Here is a 27,351-nt window from a genome sequence, read left to right on the forward strand (position 1 = left end):
TACTTTCCACATTTAAATCATCTTGGCACCTTTGTCAAAAATCAACTGAATCTAAGTGGAAGGGTTTTATATTCAAGTCTCACTTCTATTCTACTCTGTTGTTCTTTTTTTTTTTTTTTAAATTTTTTTTTTCAACGTTTATTTATTTTTGGGACAGAGAGAGACAGAGCATGAACGGGGGAGGGGCAGAGAGAGGCAGAGAGAGAGGGAGACACAGAATCGGAAACAGGCTCCAGGCTCTGAGCCATCAGCCCAGAGCCTGACGCGGGGCTCGAACTCACGGACCGCGAGATCGTGACCTGGCTGAAGTCGGACGCTTAACCGACTGCGCCACCCAGGCGCCCCTCTACTCTGTTGTTCTATGTTCATTCTTTTTTTTTTTTTTTTTTTTTTTAATTTTTTTTTTTTTTCCAACGTTTATTTATTTTTGGGACAGAGATAGACAGAGCATGAACGGGGGAGGGGCAGAGAGAGAGGGAGACACAGAATCGGAAACAGGCTCCAGGCTCCGAGCCATCAGCCCAGAGCCCGACGCGGGGCTCGAACTCACGGACCGCGAGATCGTGACCTGGCTGAAGTCGGACGCTTAACCGACTGCGCCACCCAGGCGCCCCTGTTCTATGTTCATTCTTATACCAGTACCACATTGTCCTGACTGCTGCAGCTTTATAGAAGTTTTGAAATTAGGAAAGTGTTGAGTTCTCTGATTTTGTTCTTCTTTTCAAAAACTGTTTAGGTCTTTTACATTTCCAAATAAGAATCAGCCTGTAATTTTTGCAAAAATGCCAGTTGTGGATTTTGATAGAAAATGCACTGAATGTACAAGTTAATTTGCGGATAACAGACATCTTAGCAACACTGAGGTTCCCAATCTACCAGTGGTTCTCAATCTGAGTGGTTCTGCTCTCCAGGGAACACTTGGCAATGTCTAGAGATATTTTTAGTTGTCACAACCAAGGGTAAAGTACTCTTATGGGTAGAGGGCAGGGATGCTGTTAAGTATCTTGAAATGCCCGACAGCCTCCACAACAAAAAATTACCAGCCAAAAATGACAAGAGTGCTGAACTGAGATGTATTCCATAAATGCAGAATGTGTTTCCCCATTTATTTAGATCTTTATTTCCTCAGCAATGTTTTATAATTATAGTACAAGTCTCATTTTTGTTACATTTATTCCTTAAGTATTTTATTCTTTCTGATATTATTGTGAATGCAACTGTTTTTCTCACTTCATTTTTGGATTGCCTGTTGCTAATACATAGAAATAAACTGTATTTTGTATACTAATCTTGAATCCTGAGGTCATGCTGAACTAGTTTATTTAGTCCCATTACCTTTTCTGTGGATCACTTAGGACTGAACTATATACATACAGAATCATGCCATCTTTTAATAAAGTTTCATCCCTCCCTTCCTCATATGTATGGCTTTTTTGCTTCTTTTCCTTATGTGATTACACTGGCTACAATATTCACTACAATGTTGTACAGAAATGGTGTTCCCGATCTTAGGGTGAAATTGTTCAGTCTTTCAACATTAAGTATGATGTTAGCTATAGTTTTTTGGTACGTGTGCTTTGACATCTGGGTAATAATGTCATCATGGAATGAGTTGGAAAGTGCTCCCCTCTATTTGCTGAAAAGAGTTACAGAGGATTGATATGACTTCTTCTTCAAACACATGATAGTGTTCACCAGTGAAGACATCTGGATTAGCTTTTCTGAGTGAAGATTTTTAATTACTAATTCAACTTCTTTATTTGTTACAGATATATTTAGATTTTCTACTTTTTCTTGAATTAGTTTTGGTAATTTATATCTTCCTCGGAATTTGTCAATGTCACCTAAGTTGTTTAATTTGTTGACACAGAATTTCTCATAGTATTCCCTTTTCTGTAGGGTTAGTAGCATTTTTGTTTGTTTTTTATTTTCATTCCTATTTGTTGGTAATTTGTCTCCCTCCCCGCCCTCCCCATGATCAGTGTAGTTAAAGGTTTGTAAACTTTCTTAATCTTCTCAAAGAATAATTTTTGATGTTACTGATTACTGTTTTTTTCTTTTTATGTTGCCATTTTCATTGATTTCTGTTCTAATCTAGTATTTCCTCTCTTCTTCTACCTTTTGGTTTATTTCTTATTTTGCTGATTTCTTAAGGTAGAAGCTTAGGTTATTGATTTGAGGTCTTCTTGTTGGGTATATATCAGATAACATTGATAATGTTCACAAATTTTATGTTCTTGATATTGTTTAATTGTTCTATCAATTATTAAAAGTGGAGGTAGTAAAGCGAAAGTTTTTAGTAAGCTGAAAGGTACTGCCTTGTCAAAAGTTTAACCTTAAAGTAAGAAAAAAAAAAGGAGGAAGAAGTAGAGTTTATGAACAAATAAATCTAAGGACCTGACTTCTGGCAGTCCTTAAGATCCTCTTCTGCTATACACGTATGCATTGGTAAGCATAACTTTGTCTCTTTAATGATTCATAATCTTTTTAGCTTTATAGAAGGCCAATCCTAAAGACAAATTCTCTCTGTACAAAAATATATGAAGACCACAAAGGCACTGAGCTAAACATGTAGTGACAGTGGAATGCAACTGGCCATGTATATAAGTTCTTGATTCTAGCTTTTCCTATGATTTATTCCTTATAATCCCCAAACTGGCCAAGTCCCCCCCCAGAATACATCCAGTTGATGGCTCCAATTAGTTGGTTTCACGTAAGATAGGTTTCAGTAACAAAGTCTGATCAGAGATCTACTTATATTAAATTGAACTATGCCATCCTTTATTTTTACCAAGATTTGTGTCTGAAGTACTTGCTGAATGCCTCTCATTAGTGCAAGAGGAAAAGCAGAAATATATAATGGGAAGACCTTAAAAAAAAAAAAAAAAAACAAAAAAAAACAATAACCCAGAAATTAAATTTAATATTTACCTGAATGAAATAAAGTGAATTAATCCAAAATGCGTATGTTTCAAAAGTTCAGAGTACTGCTGCTTATTGTGGGGAAGAAAAGCCTAAATGTCAAAAAAAGGAGTTCCCTAACATCCATACATAAATGAATGCTGAGAAGCATTTGACTATAATGCCTATATTATAAGAGATGAAAAGAACACAGTGTGTGTATGTGTATGTGTGTGTGTGTGTGTGTGTGTGTGTGTGTGTGTGTGTATGTAGCGGGGTACCACCTTTGAAAAGTTTACATTCATATATGCTTTGTGTACACAAATTCTAATATACCTAATATATTACAAAGTAAATAGTCCAAGTACAAGCTGTATACTGAAATGTGTACTAAATGCTAAAGGATGCAGGTGATTTGTATTTATTGCTTTTTGCTTATCTGCATCTGTAAATCCATTTGTAGCATACAAAATTAAAATAACTTTAATTTCGTAAACTTAATGTTTAAGGTTCTATGAAAAAAACTAGAAAACACAATCCCTATTCTTGAGGAACGAGCAATATTCCTGGGAAGTTTATTATTAATTCAGGTTAGAAGACAAAGGCAAATCTACAATTAAGGGGTAGGGACAGTGAGTAGCACAGACAGGGGTGCAGAGAGGGACCATATGCCCTACCTGACTGCTGGGCCAGAGAGCAGGCCTCACTGATCCTCTTGCCTGTGAGGTAGCTGAAGACAGCCTCCACAGGCTTGTCTTTTCGGGTTAAGGAGACTTCCTCCTCAATTTGAGGTGCGGCAGTATAGGATAGCCAGCGAGAGAAAGTTCTTCTTCGCTCCAGAATCTGAATGTATTCATTGGGTTCATCCAGCTGGCTGTCAGTCTCCTTCAGGTGGCCCCATAAGGCTTCACATAATGTCCATGCTAGGCTCCAGTGCTTCACAACTAAAGATGGGACAGGAAAATAATAATATGACATAAAGTCAAAGTAACTACAGAGAGGACATCACTCTAATGGTGGCATAAAAACACATAAATTAATAAATACCCCAAACAACCACTCAAGCTGATTTCCCTGAATCTCTTTCTGGCTCACTCTGCTGTGTTTTACAAGTCCCAGAGGTCTGTAGTGTAACTGCTTGTTCACTCCATGTTCCTGTGGTACTTGTTATAACATATGTAACTCTTTGCTCTTTTAAACCAGTTCCTCTAGCTCAATTATGGCTAATATAATCTCAAATGACAGAGAAAAGTCCTGTAACTTCATTAAATTCTGTTTACAAAATGCTTTAAGAAATAAGAAGTGCTGGGGTGCCTGGGTGGCTCAGTCAGTTCAGTGTCCAACTCTTGATTTTGGCTCTGGGCTGACCGTGGAGCCTACTTGAGATATTCTTTCTCTCTCGCTTTCTCCTTCTCTCCCTCCCTCACTCTGTCCCTCTCCCCTCTCCTCTGTCACTTGTGCTCTCTAAAATAAAGAAAAAAAAAATTTTTTTTTTTAATTTTTAACATTTATTTATTTTTGAGAGACAGAGAGAGCACAAGCAGGGGAGGACAGAGAGAGAGAGAGGGAGACACAGAATCCAAAGCAGGCTCCAGGCTCTGAGCTGTCAGCACAGAGCCCGACGCGAACTCAAACTCACAGACTATGAGATCATGACCTGAACTGAAGTCAGCCACTTAACCAACTGCGCTGCCCAGGCACCCCAAGAAAAGAAATTTTTTATTAAAAAATATGAAGTGCTCTAAAAACTTGTGAGAGAGTATTCTCTCCTGTAAGAGGCACAGCCTAACATTTACAGAGCCTAAAATGACACTATTTGAAAACACTTAAGAGTAAAGCCAACTCTGAACTTCACTATCCACAGTGGTTATCATCTTCATTTTACAGATGAGGAAATTGAAGTAACTTGCTCAAAGTTATAGGCAAAATGTAGTAGAGCCAAGATTTGAACCCAAGTAATAAATCCAGCTCTATACTCTTAACTACTATTCATATTCCTCCTCAAGAAGGAAAACAAGACGGAAGCACTGTTTACCACTAAGCCAAATAGAAGTATGCACTGGGAAGATGTCTCACATGTTTGAAATGATGAGACAACTGAAGCAAACACAAAGAAATTAACATACACAATTCTCAGAATTTGTGGCATATGACAGTCTAAAATAGTTGCCATTTTTCAACATTTTTACATGTTGAAATGTTATCAAACATGTAATTAAGTATAATTTTTCTACTATTTGAAATAGTAGGTTCCCAAATTAGAAAAGCCTGTTATCAAAGTATTGGTTTAGAAAACCATGGTCACAATAGTTATAGAAAAGAGAGGTTAAGAGGGAATTTATGAACACTAAAATTGTTGGGAAGAACAAAAGGGACTTAAGCTGGACATGGAAGAATGGGTAGGATTTAGAAAAGCAAGAAGGAAGGGCACCTGGGTGGCTCAGTTAAACGTCTGACTCTTGACTTTGGCTCAGGTCATGATCTTGTGGTTTGTGGGGTCAATCCCCACGTCAGGCTCTGTGCTGGCAGCGCAGAGCCTGCTTGGGATTCTTTCTTTGACCCTCCCCTGCTGGCATGCACTGTGCTCTCTCTCTCTCAAAATAAACAAATACACTTAAAAAAAAAAAAGAAAGAAAGAAAGAAGGAATGGCTTTCTCTCCCTATGTTCTCAGAATGGAGAAAGGAATGGAATTTCAAAAATCCAAAGAATTTGGCTGCAGTTCCTGTGAACAAGGACTCATATATTAAAAAGCAGAAGAGTAACTGTAAAAAATGTTATCATTTCTTCTTCCTTGGAATTTTGCTCTTTGCAACTCAACTACACACAAGTGTGAGCTCAGGCATCCGCCCACTACATTGGCGTAAGGAAATCTGTCCTCCTATGAACGCATGCTTCTACTCCAGTTCCTAAAACATCAAAGGTTAGATAGACATAGTCCATACTCACTTTGTGCTTCCAAAAAGTCTCCAGATGCTTTCTTAACCCAATTTGCATAGTCATGAATGACAGCAACTCCTGGATTAGGGACAATGAGAGGACACAGCTCATCTACATGGACAGTGCTGTGCTTTAATTTGAGCTCCAGAGGTATTTGGTATAACTGCAGGTCTTCATCTGGCTTTTGTCTCAAACTGAGTTTTTCCAAACGAACTTTGAATGGAGACTCTGTTAGGCTACAAGAGCAAATGACAAGACAGAAAATGAAGATAAGACAGATGCTAGAATTTTCCTACAAATAAACTTTTATTTTTATGATTCAAAGAGAATGCAAAACATTCACCTGTGATTTTAAAGTAACTGTGTTCCCTAATGTCAAACTATAATGAACTTATCTGCTGCAGAATGAGTAAACAAATTATCTGGCCCATGCATTCAGAATCCAAAGGCTTCTTAAGGCCAGGTTGTAACAAGCATGGGAATCAATGCAGTTAGACTTTGAGCTGGCTTCAACATGTATCTACATATTATGAAATCCAAGGACCATTGTTGGGACACTGATTTCTCAAATTATACATAGTGAGGGATCAAAAGTTGTGAGGCTAAGGTTATAGATACTGTGAAACTGACTCTAAATTAAGATGAGCATATAATCAATCTCACCTTGATCCAATTTTAAGATTGATATTAATAACCTTCAAAACATGACATCATGTATAACCTAGATTAGGATCAACATTACTAATTGTGAGGTTCAAGAGAGCTATTGTTTTGTATTTCTTCAAAGTTAACTTTAAATACCAAGCATTATAGGTGATCACAGTCATTTAATCTGTAGTAAAGACAGCACAATTTGTTATAAAGAGTAAACAGGAAAATGTTATATATTTTGCACAAAACAACTGTATGCATATTGGTTAATAACTACCAGAATTGTGTATGCATATGTATGTATGTGTGTGTATAGATTATATATGTGTGTGTGCACGTATGTATGTGTATAGATTATATATGTGTATATGTATACTCAACACATATATAAAGTATACAGAACTAGAAGTACACACACATAAATGTTAATAGTGGGGATTATGTAGTAATAACATAGCATACATAGCTATCAGATGTCTTTTTTTAAGTAAGCTCTATGCCCAATGTGGGGCTTCAACTAATGAAGCCGAGATCAAGAGTTGTATGCTCTACTGACTGAGCCAGCCAGATGCCTCTATCAGATGTCATCTTATTTCCAGATACTTATGTATGAATTATACCCAGTTTATACATTCACCTTACCAGGTCCAAGATATGGGAAACGTGCTTAGTTGAGAAAATACCCCATACATATATATATTATATGTATATGTATATTATATGTATATGTTACATATATTATATATAATATATATACATATATTACATATGTGTATATATATAAATCACAAATATCTAAGTGAGAAAATAGGAAAAAATGACTAATGCAATAAAAAGAATAAAACCCAAGGAATGCTGCAGCATCAGCTTTGGGTCTGTTAAATTTCCAATTAAAGTTTAACCACTAAGTATTATACTTTTCATACCTTGATGTTACAAATGGAGTTATCTTATTAATCGGTTTGGTTTTTAATTATACAAAGATCTTCTGCTATCTAAAACTGTACTAAGAACAGGGGTACCTGGGTGGCTCAGTCAGTCGAGCATCCAACTTTGGCTCAGGTCATGATCTCACGGTTTGTGAGTTTGAGCCCCACACTGGGCTTACTGCTGTCAGCCCAAAGCCCACTTTGGATCTTTTGTCCCCTTTCTCTCTGCTCCCTGCCCTCCATGTGCTCTCTCAAAAATAAACAAACATTAAAAAAAAATAAATTAAAAAAAAACTGTACTAAGAGCATATCGAGAAAGATCACCAAGGTCTAGAGACTTTGGGTCTTCTGATAATGAAAAATTTTTTCTCACCTACCAAGTTGCTTTTCTCAAAAACCATAAAGAAAATGTGACTCACGATTTAACAGCTACTGGATTAGGCAGGAATCCATATTCCATAGAATCGGCATTTTGATGATTTTCCAGTTCATGACAGCCACTCAGCTGTTCTCCACTATTAGCAAGAGTCCAGTTGGGGCCCCAACCAACTCGAAATGAGCGTCCCATAAACAGAGCCATATCCATCAAGAGTTTCCCCTTGCCATAGGTGACAGACTTTTCAAGAGGGACTAGGCCTGGTTGTCTACGTGTACCCACGGTTTTCAACTGAACTTCAGGGGCTGGGCTGGGCACCGTAAACACAGAGGTGAGGGGTGGAGGGACAGACCAAGGGCATGTGGATGGAATATTCATCAAAGACGATGCTCTGGGGGTGCGACATTCTTGTACAGAGGCACTTGGTGAAAGAAAAGCTCCACTAGTAAACTTTGATTGTAGTAACCCACCAACTGAAATAGGGGGAAAAAAAAAACTATTAGAAAATACAGTCTCTATTGCTTCTTGAACAGCAATCATCAGTGAGGCTGAAATTACAGTTTTTCCAAACCAATTAAATCAGATATAGATGACAAGAGGCAAGTCATAATCTGTGGAATACTGTTTCACCAGGAAACCAAGGCAGGAATTTGTGATGATGATGCCACAACAATATTAACATTAATAACAAACACTATCACTACTACTTAAAAAAAAAAATTAACACTTATTTTGTGAAAGACTCTGTATAAGTCATTTGTATACACAGTTTCATTTCACCCTTCAATAACTTCATACAAACAACACTATTATCCCATTTTATAGGTAGGAAAACTGGGCTTTGAAAAGTGATTAGTCCAAATCCACAAAGCTACTAATGGCAGGATTGAGAGATAAGCCAGGTCTGACATCAATGGTCATGCCCTTTTCAGAATGCCAAATGTAAACATTTCTCAGTCCAAAGAAAAAGCTTAATAAGATAAAAATACAAATTGCTACCACTCCAATGCTCATGCTAGACTCCATGAAACAAAAACCCATGGAGGTACCTTGTGCCTTTCAGAAGGACAGTTCTTATTACTATTATATTGCCTGTTTTCTAAGAGGTAGAGGTAGTTATTGAAGTACAAGTGTCCATTAGAGAAAAGGTTGTTATGTTTAATTGCTTTATTAGTTAACATTTTTAAAACGGGTTATCAAGGGCACTTGAAAGAAGTGAAAAATAAAGTTTTTAAGGCAATATAAACAAATCTCTTCCTAGTAGTTCCTCTGGCTTTTAAAACATTTTGAGATTACATGTGCTTATGTCCTTTGTTCATATTGATACTCTACTTCCAATCCCACAAGAAGGAAAAAAGGGAAAGCTTTAAAATCAAGTATCACTTTCCTAGGAATTTGGCAAGGTTTAGGAAAAAGTAGAAATCTGACGAGTTTTATGCATTGTAAGAAGCAACATTTGCCCCCAGGAGGCAATAAAATAAGGACAGTATGAGGACTGCACAAAATTGTACAGTGCAGGACAACTTGCTCATTCCTCTAAGATGTGATAAAAATTAGGAAATCTGATCTCGTCCACATTCATAAGCAAATAAAAACATAACCTAAACAAAACACAAATGCTTTGTTCTCCATACAACTTCTACATCTGCAACAATAAAGCACATTACAGTTTTTAAAAACTGGCCCCACCTAACGTATTTAGAGTACATTTCCTCTTGGCATCCTTATGTCATATGCCTTTAGGGGGATATTTGCTAGAAAAGTTGACTCAGCTTAGAAGAAGATATGTGAAAAGCAGGACTTTACAGTTTTCTTGTAAAACAGCATCACTTACAGTACCTAAAGAACGGGATTTTGACGAGTGGGATGCTGAAATGGGGAGTCTGGGAGAACAGATTTCTTGAGAAGTATCTGTTTTAGAAGGAAGGTGACTGAAGCGTTGATCCATGACCGTATCTACATCTTCTTCATCAGCAAGCAATGATGCTTTCATGATCTAAAAAGGCAATATCTATAGAATGAATGTGTTCCCTGGAATCCAAAGGCCATAAAAGAAAAATGCAGTTTACAACAACCAGTAAATTGCTCTGCCTGAAGGCTGTGTCCAGAGCTACTATAATATCGGTGTGGCTGCATGTGCCTGAGGAATTTAAGTTATAGAACATTCCTCTTATATCTAGAGTCCCACCAAAGTCTGGCACACAGCAATTGCTCACCTGTTTACAGGATGATTAACTTTGAAAATAAGACAAAGGCTAAACTTATAACATGCCAAAAGGCATAGGCAAAAGAAATTGAGACAGAGTTTAAAGAAACCTGTTATCTACTAGGCTATTAAAACTTTTATGGAGCACTTTTGAGAGCCTCAAAACCACCCTACAGAGAAAAATCTGTGCTCACAGATGTTAAATGACTCGCCTAAAGTCACACAGTAATAGTTATAGAACTCGGATTAGAATCCACGTGTTCTGAATCTCAATATAGCTTTCCCTCCCAGAACGGAAAAATGAGGCCCAAATATGGACCATATTCTGGTTTTTCTTCATTCCAATGACCACTCAATGCTCTTCAGTAAATAATCAAGGAAGAGGCCTGATTAGATGCAAGGGAGGTAAACATTAGTTTGGCTTCCTGTTGTAGTAAGGGTGGGTTAGGACTTCACCTGTAAGACATGTGGATTAATTCCCAGTGAAGATGCAATGTGTGTTGAGGCAGACACAGGTTCCTGATCCTCAGGCACGCACTCTTCTAACATGGAATCCAAAACTGGCTCCTGGGTGATATCTACCATGTCACTGTCCAGTTCCACAACCCTCCCTAACTGCTCCACCTCTGGGCTCTGGCTCTGTAGACAGCAGAAAGATCAGGGAAGCAGCATTAAATTATACCAAATAGACACAGAGCTTCTATAGTTATTCAGAATATGATATTGTAATACTAGATTCTGTCCATTCTAAGACAGTGTGAGGTAACATATTTGCTAAAAAGGATTTAGGAATAATTACCCCAAATCCCCCTATATGTACTTGAGATCTAAATATGGATACATGAAATCACCCTTTTGTAATATGTTAAGGTCTGGTGTCTGGAACGTAAGCCCCATACTGAACAAATCGTGGTCTTCAGACAAAGATTATGCCTTACCTGATACAGCTAGCAAATATAATTTTCTGATATACACAGGGTGACCCTGCCCTCACATTGCCTTGTAGCCAGAAGCCATTGGGAAAAGAGAATAAAAGGTACAAATATCAAAGTCTCAAGTAATTTTCCATTTTTTTATCTTTTCTATGACTAAATCCTAAAGGTTAGCTGGAATCTACATATGCAGTACCATGTAACATATGAGGAATGCCTACCCTAATTCCCAAAAGGAAAAAACAAAGTAATATTAGAAACTTTTTTTTTTTTTTTTTTAAAGTAGGCTCCACACCAGGGCGCCTGGGTGGCTCAGTTGGTTAAGTGTCTGACTTCAGCTCAGGTCATGATCTCATAGTTTGTGAGTTAGAGCCCTGCAATGGGCTCTGTGCTGACAGCTCAGAGCCTGGAGTTTGCTTCAGATTCTGTATCTCCCTCTCTCTCTGCCTCTCCCTTGTTTGCACTGTGTCTCGGACTATTTCTCAAAAATAAACAAACATTAAAAAAAATTTTCTTTAGGGGCGCCTGGGTGGCGCAGTCGGTTAAGCGTCCGACTTCAGCCAGGTCACGATCTCGCTGTCCGTGAGTTCGAGCCCCGCGTCGGGCTCTGGGCTGATGGCTCAGAGCCTGGAGCCTGTTTCCGATTCTGTGTCTCCCTCTCTCTCTGCCCCTCCCCCGTTCATGCTCTGTCTCTCTCTGTCCCAAAAATAAATAAACGTTGAAAAAAATAAAAAAAATTAAAAAAATTAAAAAAAAATTTTTTTTTTCTTTAAATAAAGTAGGTTCCACACCCAACGTGGGGCTTGAACTCACAACCGGGAGATCAAAAGTTCCACACTCTACCAACTGAGCCAGCCAGGTAGCCTCTTAGAAACAATTTTAATTTAGGAATAATTCCTTTATGTTCAAGTTCCAAGAGTTATATTTACATTTATTAAGGAGTTTTCAAGATATACCCATGACTACCAGTTTATGATTTGAAAAGGTAAATAACTCATCAACCTGAAGCCCACTGTAAAATAACCATTTCAGTACAAATTAAGTATGTCCTAAACCTGCATATTACCTGGTAAAACGGTGACAAGTGGCTAAGCCAACTTATGAAACATTCTCAAAATCAAAAAGTTTTACCACTTATTTTTCTTATCATGGTATCATTTATAGATTATTAATCTTCCAAAATTTTTGGTTTATCTTCCTAAGTGGCCTATTTCATGCTAACCCTCAAATAGATGCTAATGTGTAAAAGGTAGTTTAAAAAAATAATTTCATGGGGCACTTGGGTCAATTGTGTGTCTGATTCTTGATTTCGGCTTGGGTCATGGTCTCACAGTTTGTGGGACTGAGCCCCATGTCAGGCTCTGTGCTAGGAGCACAGAGCCTGCTTGGGATTCTGTCTCTCTGCCCCTTCCCTGCTCATGCTCTCTCTCAAAATAAATCAATAGACATTAAAAGTAAATAAATAATTTCTTGATTACTTTGAACAAAGAAACAATCGTTAGTGTAACTTTTTCAACTTTATTTTTAATGGTCTATTAGCTATTCCCTTGCATTCCTTTAACACTTACCCTTACTGAAAGAATGACTGCTCTCATTTATAAGTGTAGAAAAACTGAAATGTTGGATGCATAGGGAATTGCAACTGAAGATATGAACATTCCCAAAGGACAGCTCTAACAAAACTAGATAATGATGAAAGGCAAAAATGATACTTTTTTACCTACTGTAGAGGCTAAAGGCAAGTGCGACTACCTTTATGCTCTACAATTCTGGAAAAAAATAAAATAAAAAGTAGCCCTGGTCACAATGCTCCCATTTTATTTACAAGAATTATGGGAACACTGTAACTCCAAAGCGTCCCTAGTATATTAGAGTTTTTAACCAATTCACTTTAGGAAGCTATTAAACTACTCCATATCCTATGTGTCAACCTATCAGTTAGAATACCCTCCCACTGTTGGGTTCCCATTACATTCTGTCTAAACCTATTTTTTATGATCTATCATGATATACTATAAATTCTTGCATATGTGATGTCTGTCCCACCATATTGTCAAGGCTTGAAAACAGAGATTACGGCCTACTGTTTTCTGTATCTATCACAAGCACATTTTAAATTCAACATTCACCATTTTGTCAAATCTACTGCCTAGTGTAGTGCCTGGCATACAGCAGAAAGGGCAGTTAATAACCATGAAAGAACAAGGAGTGAGGATGCGTGGGAGAAAAGGAAAAAAGGAGAGAATGGTTTCAACTTACACTACTCAACGAAGAAATAACAGCAGCAAGAGATGTTCACTTAGAACACTTTAAGGCAAAACGAAGGTATTTCAAGTAACTCGAATGGAGACCTAAGGGACCCAGCATATTTTTCAGAAGTATGCTAAGTAAGGATCAAGGTTTTATTTGCTCCACTCTCATGCATAGACTTTAAAGCTCTGAGGTATTGTGTAATAAGTAAGGGAGAAGTGAATTACTAGAAACTATGAGGAGCTGGGAAGCTCTTAGAACCATTAGTGAATGTTGTTAAAGTGTATCTAAGCAACTGCGGTAAACTTCCCCAAAAGATGCCTGTGTACTTATTTTCTGATCGATCTTGGGAGATCAGGTGCTTCTTCAAAACCAGTCCTGGAAAGAAAAGTAGACTAATAATAATTATAATAATAATAATAATAAAGATGGCTCAGAAGGAATTGAGGAAGTTAAAAAAAAATAGGGAGTCCTTGTGAGATCTATGGAAAAGAAAGGCAAATACTGGGAAAAGCAGCTAAATGGAATATTCCTTTCATATACTGTAATCTCTTGAAAGTAGATCTTATTTATGTCTAAATACCAGCACAATACATTGTAAATCCTAAGTACACAGATAATTTCTATAAAATAACTGTCTTTTTAGATACATGGAAGGTGAGATTTCATCACTGAAACCTTCAGGGATTTTAGAAACCTCCACTTTCCACCTCAAGAGAATCTTTCTCATACAAACAAAGCTGCCAATACCCTAAAGATAAAACATGTCTTAATCCAGTAGATAAAGTAATTCAAGTAGGTAAAGTAAATCATGACACCTTTTATTCAACAAAGGGTAAACAACCAATCCATGGTCAAACAGGTATTTAAATAATTCATACTGTCCTCGCCAAATAGTTTAATATAGTATACCTATTACCATTGCCAGCTTCCAAAATAGCTTTTATTTTTTTAAATGTCTTTTTAATTTATTTTTGAGAGAGAGAGAGACAGAGAGAATGGGAGACACAGAATCTGAAGTAGGCTCCAGGCTCTGAACTGTCAGCACAGAGCCCAACATGGGGCTCAAACCCATGAACAGTGAGATCATGGCCTGAGCCAAAGTCAAATGTTTAACCAACTGAGCCACCCAGGCGCCCCCAGAATAACTTGTTTTCTAACTGCAAAGAATGTTTTATATTCATTTGGCTGGAAAATCAGCCTTGTCACCATTATTGTGTTCTCAGGAAAGATTCCATGTCGTGGTTTCAAGGGCCCACCAAAATAAGTGTGTATGTTTCTACACGTACATTCAGAGATATTACAATTAAGTATAAGACATGACAATACTAATATCTGAAGCAAAAAGACTTCTGGTATACAATTATTTCATATATATATATATCATATATTACATAAAAATATAAAATGGATAATCACATATACATTTACTTAGTGGATAAATATAGACAGCTGCCACTTTACTTTTAAAAAGTATACACAAGAAAGGGGCACCTGGGTGGTTTAGTGGGTTAAGCGTCTGACTCTTGATTTCAGTTCAGGTCATGATCTCACAGTTGTGAGATCAAGCCCTGCGTCGGGCTCTGTGCTGAGCGTGGAGCCTGGTTAAGATTCTCTCCATCCCTCTCCCTTTGCCTCTCCCCTACTTGGCATGTGGGTGCTCTCTCTCCCAAAATAAAATTGACTAATTTTAAAAAGTATACACAAGATGAAATGTTAATTTTCTTCTAAATCCTAATCACTTTTTCCCTTGAAAAAAATTCCTAACTCATTTGAAGGTACTCACTGAATGAACAACGCTAAGTTTCTGAGCAAGTCAACTACTCAGTGTTGATACTGAACACAAGTTACAGTTCAGTATGATGTGGAGGTAAAAAGCTATAGGTAAAATCTCTCTCCCTGAGTGCTATCTGAGGTCTTTAAACAAATGGTTCTGAAGCCTCGATGCATATTTCAATTACCTGGGGGAAAGCATTTAAAATATAAATATGCCTGAGCCTCATGCCTATCTATGGAATCAAAGGTCACCAAAGGAGTGATCCAGTCAGCTGAAAACTAAATCTCAGATCAGCATTTTGGAAATAATGTTCTAACTACCAAATGTTTCTGCAACTGCCCTAATTTATCTGTGTGATGAAGGTTTTTATGCCAACACTTTCTGTAACTTCAAAGGCACAGAAGAGACTACATGAAGATTTAGTTACCTTAATGTTTTCTGGTTGCTTTGATTTACCTATTTAGAAGCAAATCAAAGCTTTAAGAACAAACTACAAAGACACGAATGATATTATACACGAGGCAGTGGGATAAAGTGACCATTAAACAAAAATGTGAATCTTCCTAATACCTAAAAAACCCCTAGCCCCCAATTCTGAGAACCTGAAATTGTACACAGGAAGAAAAAAAAAACTGCTATGGCAGACTGGAGGTGGAGGAACACCATGTCCCTGAAATCAAGCTGCCCAGGGGGCCAGGTGACAGTGTGTAGAGAATCATCTTGACACTAGGATGAAAAGACAGTGCAGTCTGTTCCCAGTTCGTCCAGATGGCTCAAGTGTTTTCCTCGTGCCCAGTAAGATGTAGGTCTTGGTGCAAATTACTAAAAGCTATGCAACCACTACCATTTCCTACCTATCTCACTGGGCAATACGAAGGAAGTCCTTCATTACTGTTCCAATACGTTAGCCTAATATCTAAACAGCTCTACCCACTATTCCCATTTCTGTTTTTGCCATCCAAAGACCACCCACTTCTCTTCAATCAAAGGAGATATCTGAAACAGATCCCATTCACTGTATTCTCTTTGCCCATTTTGATCCTTACGAAGTCTCTTTTTCCTACAACCTGGTTCTTGTGAAATTATATGGTACTCAGTTTCTTAAAAATTCTCACCTATGAAAGTGTCATCATAGAAATGTATAGTTTTCCCTTACTATTTGTATTCTGGAAATTAAACAGCCTAAAAATCACTGGTTGTCAAGACACATTACGTAAATTTGCTCTATCCACGGATGAAGTTTTTTTTTTTCTCAGCTGCATCTTTAGGATCTTAACAATTACTTTTATTAGCAGAAAAGAAGGCTACCTGACTCTTATTCTAGAAATACATATAATGTAAGATGAAAAAACACTTTGGAATGAAAGAGATTATACAAAGCATATGATTCAGAAAAAATGAACATGGAAAACTGGAAAACCAAGTCCATTTACAGCATTTCTTTAGTTCAGAAGAGATTTCTTAGGGGTTTTATGCTACAAAGATTATAAATATAAGAGTCAATATATTTCCCATTTCCCACTTTTATCATACCCTCCCCCTCACCTTGTACGCGCAAATATGAACATACATACACAACAATCTCCAGAAAATGCCTCCCAAGAAATTATTTAATAAATCATAAAAATCGCACATTTCAGCAGCCATAAGAATTGTAGCACAAAAAATTCCAAAGGCCCTGCTTTTAGCAGCTGAGAGGTAGAGGATGCTTTACAAAGAAATTCTATATTAAGTTCTCTTTTTTGAGGGAGTATGGCAGCAAAGAAAAAAATTTTTTTGTAACTTGATTGAATATAAATGACATCCAAAGGAAAGTAAAACTCTTCATGAGCTGGCAAAGAAACTACCTGATATTTAAATTACAAACCTTTCCCTAGATGGACAAAAGGTTTATACTGGCTTAACAATACTGAAAAGGAGTATGATACAAGTAATTGCAATAAACAATGTAGCCCCTACTCTCCCCACGCCAAATAATTCATTTATATTCTAAAACTTGATCTATATTCAGAAAGATTATGTATTGTTAAAATACAAATATTAAGAGGTTACCTGAAGTATAAGCAAACAACTTGAGAAAAATGGAGTTAAAAAACCCTTGCAGAAAGCGAATTGAACTTTTAAAAAACCACAGAGGTAAAGAACAAGATTAAACTGCACATCAGATAGTCAACAAAAGTAGAATTTACTTTGTATCAACCCACACAAGCAAAATGCTATCTTAAGTTGATCACTGAGCAGAGAATTCAGCAAGTCCAAATGAAAGAGAGGGAGGTGTTTAAGAATGATAATCTGTAGAAGGAATGATCCAAACAGCATGAGAATTCCTTAAATCTCTCAATTTAAAAAAAGATGTCAGGACCACACCATGCCCTCCCTTGTACTTGTCTCAACGTGACTGCCAATACATTTGTACTCTTCAAAGTTCCAGGGGTCATAAAACAGCTTTGTACTAGCTGAATGACTTGCTTTCAACTTCTGTATCACGGATTCCATTCAAATTCACTGTCCTGTCTCTACCTGGGGTGGAGGTGCTGGCTTGCCATTAAGAGCCATCTGGAATGGGGTGGCCTGGCCTGCAGGAGGCAAAGGGGCAGTCTTCAACTTCTTTGTACTAGTTTTGGATGGCCGTTCCTCCTCTTCTTCATCAGAATCCTGAAGGCCATACTTAGAGAAATGGGAGACCTAAGGAAGAGAAGAATCCAACAAAATCAAAAAAATGTTTTAAAGATTTTATTTTTAAGTAATTTCTACACCCAGTGTGGGGCTCAAACTTACAACCCCAAGATCAAGAGCCACATGCTCCACTGACTGAGCCAGCCAAGCGCCTCAGAATCAACAAAATCAATTTTAACACTTATATTCCTAAGAGCTTCCACAATACTTGTCCTTACAATCTTGCAGAATTAGCTTTAAAAAAAAAAAGAGAGAGAGATCATAATATTTAAGGCACAATGTCATCTATCATACTTTACTGTTGTCCCTAGATTTAGATGATTAGTACATGTACTAGTTGCTCATGTACAATTACTAAATTATTAATACAGGAAACCGAATCCAGAAACACTGCTACTGTTTTCATTTCTATATGCTGCCTAGTTGTTCACTACCTACACAAGGACCTTCAACTAGTTAAATAATCCAACTGGCCTAGAAGAAAAGAAACCACTGGGTTAAACTATCAAGGAAGGGAGGAAGTCAATGTCTTCATCCCCAAAAATCTTTAAATGAATGACAATTTAGGAAGAGTTGGTATCAAGAGACAAAAATTCTGCCTCATGTCTCTAAGGATGTCACACATTAGAAAAACCACTCCTTAGAAGTGTATCTACATGCTCACAGGATGGGGTAGAGGATGTGAATCATCAGCATAAAAGTTTTTTATAGCTCCTTATTATTCTGGTGTTTAACTAACATATGTAATTTAGAGCAAATCATAATGTACCTCTACATCTGTTTCCTAATTTGTAAAAATGAAAAGAATTTAAGAGAGACTCTTCTAACACATTTTGTCAGTGTTACTACAGTTTACAAGAACTAGGTTAAGTTGACTATATACCTTAAACACCCAAGAACCTGTTTCGGGACGGTACTCTTTGAATTGAGCTCCCTGTTTCCTTGAAACTGCTTCCAATCTGCCCTCATAGTTCATATCAGCAAGTCGATCTGGGCTCTTTATTAAACAGCGAGATGTTTTATCTGTTGGCCAAACTCCATCCAGTGTAACTTCGGCCTTCCTGTAATGTACAACCAAGTGAAGTGTAAATGTTCCATACTTAAGACCAGAAAGCCAAGTAACATCTATATAAAGGTACCTGTGTTACTTTGGAATTACTCTGCAGGTGTTACATAAACTTGTGTCCTGCCTCTTAGGGTAGATAAGCTTAAAAGCAAGGAATCACCCCCACATCACCTAACTCAATATCTGGTTGAAGAGTCAAACTCCATTTACTTTAAACTACCATGACACATCAATTATTTCCAATAAAATTTTGACACTTAAGCTATGCATCCTTGATCAAATTCAGTGCTAAAAGTCCAGATCTAGGACTTAACTCTTGGTGAAGGTCTTAAAGTGGTGTTGTACTTAACAACATTAATAATAGCAGCAACTACCACTAACAAATGCTTCCAGAATGAGCTAACAGGAATACCATAATATTAACCATTAAATATTGAGTGGGAAGATGACTATAACTGCAGTAAGGTACACCTTCTAATATCAATATGTGAGATCAAGGAGTGTGTTCTATTCATTCTGTATGACTACTTACACCTAGTACAGTCACTAGTACATAATAATAGATGACTTAAAAAAAACCTTTTGTTAAGTAATCTCTATGCCCAATGTGGGGGCTTGAACCTACAACCCCGAGATCAAGAGTCACATGGTTCCACCAACTAAGCCAGCCAAGTGCCCCCAGATAGAACACAATTAAATCACAATATTTAATAGGTGACTTTTTAAAACATTATTCTTTTTAGTGTGATAAAAGATATAACACAAAATTTACATCTTAAGATTTACCACCTTAACCCTTTCCTTTTTATACCATTCAGTAGTGGTAAGTATGTCCACACTGTTGTGCAACCAATTTCCAAAACTTACCTTTCCTAAGTAAAACTCTATCCTTAGAAAACAATTCCCCTACCTCTACCCACTGGCAACCACTATTCTATTGTTTGTTTCTATGAATCTGTCTCTTTAGATGGCCTTAAATAAGTGGAATCATACAGTATTCTATGTTTTATGACCAGTTTATTTATGTCCTCAAGGTTCATCCGTGTTTTAGCATGTGTCAGAACTTCCTTCCTTTTTAAGGCTATATAGTATTCCATTGTGTGTAAAAAGATTTTGTTTATCCATTCATCTGTCAATGAATATTTGGGTTGCTTCTAGTTCTTTGCTATTATGAACACTGTTATGAACATGGGTGTGTAATCACTCATGGTTGTGAGATCCTGCTGCCAATCCATCTGGATATATCTCCAGGATATATATCTATATATACATCTATATATCTATATCTATATGCACATCTACATATCTATATCTATACTCATATATAGATATACGTATATATCTAGATACATACACACACACATATATACACATATATGTGTATATTGCTTCCAATTCTTTAGAAACTGATGGGTCATTTTTAATTTTCTGAGGAATCACCATACTCTTTTCCATAGTAACTGAACGATTTTACATTCCCACCAAGATATACAAAGGTTCCAATTTCTCCATATTCTTGCCAAAACTTTTTTAAACTTAGTAACGATCCTGATGGTATGATAGCTCACTGTGGTTTTGATTTGCATTTCTCTAATTATTAGCAATGTTGAGTACCTTTTCATATGTTTGCTGGCCATCTGTATCTCTGGAGACATGTGTACTGAAGTCCTTTGTCCATTTTTTTTTTTTTTTTTTTTTTGGTATTTTTGTTGTTGTTGAGATATAGTTCTTCATATTAACCACTTACCAGAAATATGATTTGTAAATGTTTGCTCCCATTCTGCAGGTTGGCTTTTCATTCTGTTGCACGTGTTCTTAGATGTACAGGGTTCTTATATTTTAATGTAGTCTAATTTGTTCATTTTTACTATTGTTGCCTATGCTTTTAGTGTTGTATTCAGTAAATCCTTGTCAAAATATAATGACATGGTAAAAAGAAGGCCTTGGGGCACCTGGGTGGCTCAGTTGGTTAACTGTCCCAACTCTTGATTTCCATCAGCTCAGATCATGATCTCATGGTTAGTGAGTTTGAACCACACATCAGGCTCTGTGCTGGAAACAAGGAGTCTGCTTGGGATTTTCCGTCTCCCGTTCTTTCTGCCCTTCCCCCTATTCCCTCTCTCTTAAAAATAAACAACCATTTAAAAAAAGAACGTCTCTTCAAAAAATGGTGTTGGGAAAACTGGACAGTAACATGCTAAAGAATAAAACTGGACCACTTTCTTACACCATACACAAAAATAAATTCAAAATGGATTAAAGACTTAATGTGAGACCTGAAACCATAAAAATCTTAGTAGAGAACACAGGCAGTTAACTTCTTTAACAGTGGCCACAGCAACTTCTTTCTAGGTATGTCTCCAGAGGCAAGGGAAACAAAATAAAAAATAAACTATTGGGACTATACTAAAATAACAAACTTCTACACAATGAAGGAATCAATCAACAAAACCAAAAGGCAACCTAAGAAATGGGAGACGGTATTTGCAAATGACATATCTGATAAAGGGCTAGTATCCACAATACACAAAGAACTTATAACACTCAATACCCAAAAAATGAATAATCCAATTAAAAATGGACAGAAGACATGAATAGACAGTTTTCCAAAGAAGACGTACAGATGGCCAAAACACATGAAAAGATGCTCAGTATCACTTATCAACAGGGAAATGCAAATCAAAACTACAATGAGATATCACTCACACCTGTCAGAATAGCTAAAATCAACAACACAGGAAACAACAACAGGTATTGGCGAGGATGCAGAGAAAAAGGAACCTGTTTGCACTGTTGGTGGGAATGCAAACTGGTGCAGCCACTGTGGGAAATAGTATGGAGATTCCTCAAAAAGTTAAAAATAGAACTACTCTGGGGTGCCTGGGTGGCTCAGTCGGTTGAGCGTCTGACTTCAGCTCAGGTCATGATCTCACAGTTCATGAGTTCGAGCCCCGTGTCTGGCTCTGTGCTGACAGCTTGAAGCCTGGAGACTGCTTTGGATTCTGTGTCTCCCTCTCTCTCTGTCCCTCCCCCACTCGTGCTCTCTCTCTCTCTCTCTCTCTCTCTCTCAAAAATAAACAAACATTAAAAAAAAAATTAAAAAAAAAACAGAACTACTCTGTGATGCAGCAATTGAACTACGAGGTGTTTACCCAAAGAACACAAAAATACTAATTCAAAGGGATACATGCATCCCAATGTTTACAGTATTATAATTATAATAGCCAAATTATGGAAACAGTTCAAGTGTCCATCAATTGATGAATGGATAAAGAAATATACACACACCACACACCCCATTAAATATTATTCAGCCTTAAAAAAGAATGAAATGGGCGCCTGGGTGGCGCAGTCGGTTAAGCGTCCGACTTCAGCCAGGTCACGATCTCGCGGTCCGTGAGTTCGAGCCCCGCGTCGGGCTCTGGGCTGATGGCTCAGAGCCTGGAGCCTGTTTCCGATTCTCTGTCTCCCTCTCTCTCTGCCCCTCGCCCGTTCATGCTCTGTCTCTCTCTGTCCCCAAAATAAATATAAAACGTTGAAAAAAAATTAAAAAAAAAAAAAAAGAATGAAATGTTGCCATTTGCAACAACATGGACGGAGCTAGAGAGTATTATGTTAAACAAAATTACTCTGAGAAAGATAAATACTGTATGATTTCACTCATATCTGGAATTCAAAAAACAAATAAGCAAAGGAGGGAAAAAAGAGTGAGAGGCAAACCAAAAAACAGACTCTTGACCACAGAGAACAAAATGATGGTTACCAGAGGGGTTGGGGGGGGGGGGGTTGGGTTAAATGGATAATGGGGATTAAGGAGTGGACTTGTGATGAGCACTGGGTGATGTATGGAAGTGTTGAATACTGTACTCCTGAAACTAATACACTGTATGTAAACTAAAAACTTAAAAAAAAATATATATATATACATACACACACACACACACACACACACACATATATGTAAACTTCCCCTATGTTTTACTCTAAGAGTGTTGTAAGTTTTAGGTCTTATGTTGAGGCTTTAGTCCATTTTGAGGTTTTTTTTTTTTTTTTTTAATATAGTATAAAAGTACAACTTCATACTTCTGCATACAGGTTTCCCAGAATCATTTGGTAAAGAGATTGTTCTTTCCCCTACTGAATGGTTTTGGCAGTCTTGTCAAAGATAACTTAACTACATATGTGAGGTACAATGCTGCTAGTATCTTCATAGGGATTACATTAAATCTGTAGATTGCTTTGGGTAGTATAGACATCTTAATAATTTAGTCTTCCAATCCATAAACATGAGATAATTACCATTTGTTTGTCTTCTTTCAGCTTTTGCTTCCCTGGTTAATCTTATTCTTAAATATTTTATTCTTTTTGATAGAATTGCTTTCCTTTTTGGACTGTTCATTATTAGTATATAGAAACTTAACTGATTTTTGCGAGTTAATTTTGTATCCTGCTACCTTGCTGAATTTATAACTGTTTTATGGAATCTTTAGGTTTCCCACATAAGATCATGTCATCTCTCAACAGAGATATTTTACTTCCTCCTTTCCAATCTGGGTGATGCCTTTTTTCTTTTGAGACAGATGGTGGGAACACACAGGGGAGGTGCAGAGAGAGAGAGAGAGAGAGAGAGAGAGAGAGAGAGAGAGAGGGAGGGAGACAGACAGAGAGACAGAGAGAGACACAGAATATCTTAAGCAGGCTCCATGACCTGCACAGAGCCCAACGCAGGGCTCAATCTCACAACTGTGAGATCATAACCCGAACTGTAATCAAGAGTCGGATGCTTAACTAAGCCACCCAGGGCCCCCAGGATGATACCTTGTATTTCTGTTCCTTGCATAACTGCCCTGGCAGTTATATTGAATAAAAGTGGCGAGGAAAAGCTTTCACTCTTCCACCACTGAGCATATTTTCTGTGGATGTTGAAAACATGGCCTCCATTAAGCTGAGATAGTTTTCCTCTATCTCTAGTTTGTTGCGTGGCTTTCTCATAAAAGGGTATTGTATTTTGTCAAAATGCTTTTTCTCATCAGTTGAGATTATCATGTGATTTTCTTCACTCATTTTACAAACATGATGTATTACAAGATCAATTTTTCTATGTTGAACCTTCCTTGTGTTCCAGGAATAAATCCTACTTGGTCATGGTGTAAAATCCTCCCGATGTACTACTGAAATCCATTTGCTAATACAACTGGTGACAGAACAATGCTGGGGTTGGGTACCAACCCCCTGTGCAGTTGAAAATCTGTGTATCTGACTCCCACAAAACTTTACTACTAATAGCCTAGTTGACTAGAAGCCTTACTGATAACATAAACCACTGACTAACACATATTTCATATGTTATGTGATTATATACTGTATTATAATAAAGTAAACTAGAAAAAATAAAATGTTAAGAAAATCGTAAGGAAAATGCAGTTACAGTACTGTACTATTAAAAAAACCCATGTATGTGGGCTCACACAGTTCAAGGGTCAAATGTATATTTTGTTGAAGATATTTACTTCGGTATTCATCAAGGATATTGATCTGTAGTCTGAAGTCATGTGGTTGAAGGCTTTTGGGGGCATGGGGGGGGGCTGTATTTTTTGATTACTGATTCAATTTCCTTATTATGGTTGGTAGGGTCCCCTAAGGGGAGAGAGAGAGAGAGAAAAAAAAAAAAACCCTCAAGGCAGCCTGGCTATATGTGTATGTGACAACATCCCTCATGACCTTGTAACATGAGACCACTTAATCAGACTACATGTTTGTGTGTTACCATATAAGAGAGACAAAGAAATAGAAAATGTATTAAAAACTATACCAGGCGGCATTTGGGGCTCAGTTCTTCGTGTACGAACCCAACTGAGCCGTGCCGGCACAAATAAAGTTGCTTCCTGGAAAGGAAAGCTTCAGGGTCACGACTCCCTGTATGAGAATACTGCTACAATAGGAAATATCTAAAAATTATTATACTTATAGGGCTATTCTGAATTTCCACTTCTTCACACTTGGTAGGTTGTGAACATAAATTATTTTACCTGTGGCTCTTTCATGTGTCTGAACAGGTATCCGAAGATAGTTTCTCCAATTACAATAAAGAGAGTTAAAAATGATCATAGCAGACACAAGAAAAAAAAGTACTATTAAAAAGTGTTTTGGGAAAGTAACAGTTGGTCCTGATGATATTAGGGAAAAGGAGTCAAAAAAAAGTCATAGTGTAGCATTTCTTTACCATTTTTACTTTTAAATTAAAGAAACAATCAGACTGTACAGTAAGTCAAAAAAGCAAGTTGCAGGAAAATGTATATAATATAAAAAAATGTGATTTAGTGGATTATTTTTTCTTTTTTTTCCTTAAAATTTTTTTTCAATGTTTATTTATTTTGAGAGAAAGAGAATGCGAATGGAGGAAGGAGGGAGAGACACACACAAAATCCAAAGCAGGCTCCAGGCTCTGAGCTGTCAGCACAGAGCTCAACACAGGGCCTGAACCCACGAACTGTGAGATCATGACCTGAGCCAAAGTCAGACGCTTAACTGACTGAGCCACCTATGCACCCCAAGCAGATTTTTCTAAATACATAAATAAATTCATACCTATTTAGCCCTTCACCCACAGGTGGTTTTTGGTTATCATCTAAGTAGACAATCACTTCTTTCCTTCGAATATGCACAATATCATCCAAATTTAGATTTGTCAAATTCACATCTCCTTCAAAATAGATTGAACCATAACCTACAAGTCAAAGCAAATAGTTAAAAACTCATCCTGTATAGAAGGCAAATAATCTATTTTATACTCCCAGTGACTAAATAATCAGAGGAAGCAAGCAGCTTTAAACATTAATCAGGATTTTATTTAATTTTCTTAACAATTTTAAATCATCTCTACATTCAACATGGGGCTCAAACTCACAACCCAGAGAACAAGAGTCACATGCTCTGTCGACTGAGCCAGCCAGATGTCGCTAAACATGAACATTTTAAATCATCTGGTAAGTACTTTCATTGTGTTATTTCATCCATAGTATGTATTAGAGGGTGACATCAAACACAGTTATCTAGTTTAACATCTACATTTCTATAGCACTTATCCTCAAAACAGCCTTCTTAGATCTCTTCTAAGTATCTGTACTACTGCTACATTTGAAACAACCCTTACTTAGTACCTAGCTTTCAGTGTACCTGACAGCCCTTTTGAAAATACAATACAGCAAGATGAGATTCCCCCCCCCAAAAAGTTATCTGTATTAACTTAGTATGAAGTTAAACCTAAATACTACTCCATCTTTTATTACTAAATTTTCTCTTAGTATTTTCTTGCTCACTTTCTTTAATTGTAGAAAACTCCAATGAGCCAAACAGTTACCAAAGAATGTTACACGATTATAAGCTTATTTTGTTACTTGTCAAAGTGTTTACCATGAAGGTCAAGGTGGGTCCAAGTATAGGGAAAAAAGAAATGGATTCAGCTATCAAGAGCTTCTTTTACTTAATTACAAAAATAAGGTGAAGATCTTTGGCTTAAACACTACAAACTTCTACGTTCACACTCACCTTTACGACCAATAGTGAAGTCAGAGACAATGCATTCTCCTTTTTCATTGGTAATTTTGGCAAGGTCATCCATACATGGAATAGTGTAGTAACCAACCTTAGTGAGAACAATGCCTATGACAAAAGAAACAGCAAATATAGTATTAATTGTAATTGTCCTTAGGTAGAGGAATTTTTATATTTCACTTTTTCCTTTTTGAAAAATAATAATCTAAAAGCTAATATAATCTGAAACAATCAGTAACTAAATAAATTATTAAATAAAGAGAAAACATACAGGAATAAAGCATTTTTCCAAACTGATTTTCTAAGGAACACTATGTGCCTAAGAGAAACCGTGTGGTTTTTTTTGTTTAAAGATTCCTGGTCAAGTAAGTTTGGGAAACATGCACATGATAGTATGTTACAGGCTCTGAGAACTTGTCAAATAATTAAGTCTATTTAACTTCACTTAATCCAGTGTTTCTCACGCTAATTAACCAGAGAAACTTCATACGGCCTCCATTAACATACTATACTATGAAACATAATCCACAAAATGAGTTCTGAGAAAGGGTTACTTAAGATACTTTTCTTTTATTCTACGGATGAAAATTCCAAAACCCAATGTGTAAAGAACCTGCCTTGATTACAAAGTAATTCGGCGGTATAGGCAGAGCTATAACTCCAAAGTCAATACGTGTTACTTTACAGCCTGTCTTCCATAAACCCCTTTTATCTTTCAAATTTACATCCCTAAGTAAAGAGCTAAAATCAAGATGAAAAATCTGACACGAGGGGCACATGTGTGGCTTAGTCAGTTAAGTGTCTGACTCTTAGTTTAGGCTCAGGTCATGATCTCACAGTTTATGGGCTCGAGCCCCGTACTGGGCTCCATGTTAGCGGTGCTGGGCTCCATGCTGGCAGTGCAGAGCCTGCTTAGGATTCTCTCTCTCCGCCCCTCCCCTGCTCTCTGTCTCTCTCTCAAAATAAATTAAAAAAGAAAAGAAAAGAAAAAAAAGAAAAAGAAAAATCCTACATAAGAAAGTCCCAAGGACAAATGGAAACTTAAAACATCTAAATTAGTGTTATTTAAAAATAAAAACAAAAAAAGGTCTAAAT

At 37.0% G+C, this 27,351-nt stretch overlaps 1 protein-coding gene across 7 annotated transcripts in view; it reads right to left on the reverse strand.

Moving 5' to 3' along the window:
• Positions 1-27,351, reverse strand: part of NUP98 (nucleoporin 98 and 96 precursor) — a 119,733-nt gene that overhangs the window by 24,484 nt on the left and 67,898 nt on the right. For all 7 annotated transcript variants that reach the window (XM_047824239.1, XM_047824242.1, XM_047824238.1 and 4 more), the window contains 9 exons: positions 26,251-26,364; positions 25,291-25,429; positions 18,520-18,697; positions 17,481-17,645; positions 10,458-10,640; positions 9,635-9,791; positions 7,839-8,268; positions 5,849-6,075; positions 3,579-3,845 (listed from right to left, as the gene is read on the reverse strand). In XM_047824239.1, the coding sequence (XP_047680195.1) occupies positions 3,579-3,845; positions 5,849-6,075; positions 7,839-8,268; positions 9,635-9,791; positions 10,458-10,640; positions 17,481-17,645; positions 18,520-18,697; positions 25,291-25,429; positions 26,251-26,364 (1,860 nt within the window). The remainder of the gene's footprint in view (positions 1-3,578; positions 3,846-5,848; positions 6,076-7,838; positions 8,269-9,634; positions 9,792-10,457; positions 10,641-17,480; positions 17,646-18,519; positions 18,698-25,290; positions 25,430-26,250; positions 26,365-27,351) is intronic.

This window comes from Prionailurus viverrinus, chromosome D1 (assembly GCF_022837055.1).
Source record: "Prionailurus viverrinus isolate Anna chromosome D1, UM_Priviv_1.0, whole genome shotgun sequence".
NCBI classification, from domain to species: domain Eukaryota; kingdom Metazoa; phylum Chordata; class Mammalia; order Carnivora; family Felidae; genus Prionailurus; species Prionailurus viverrinus.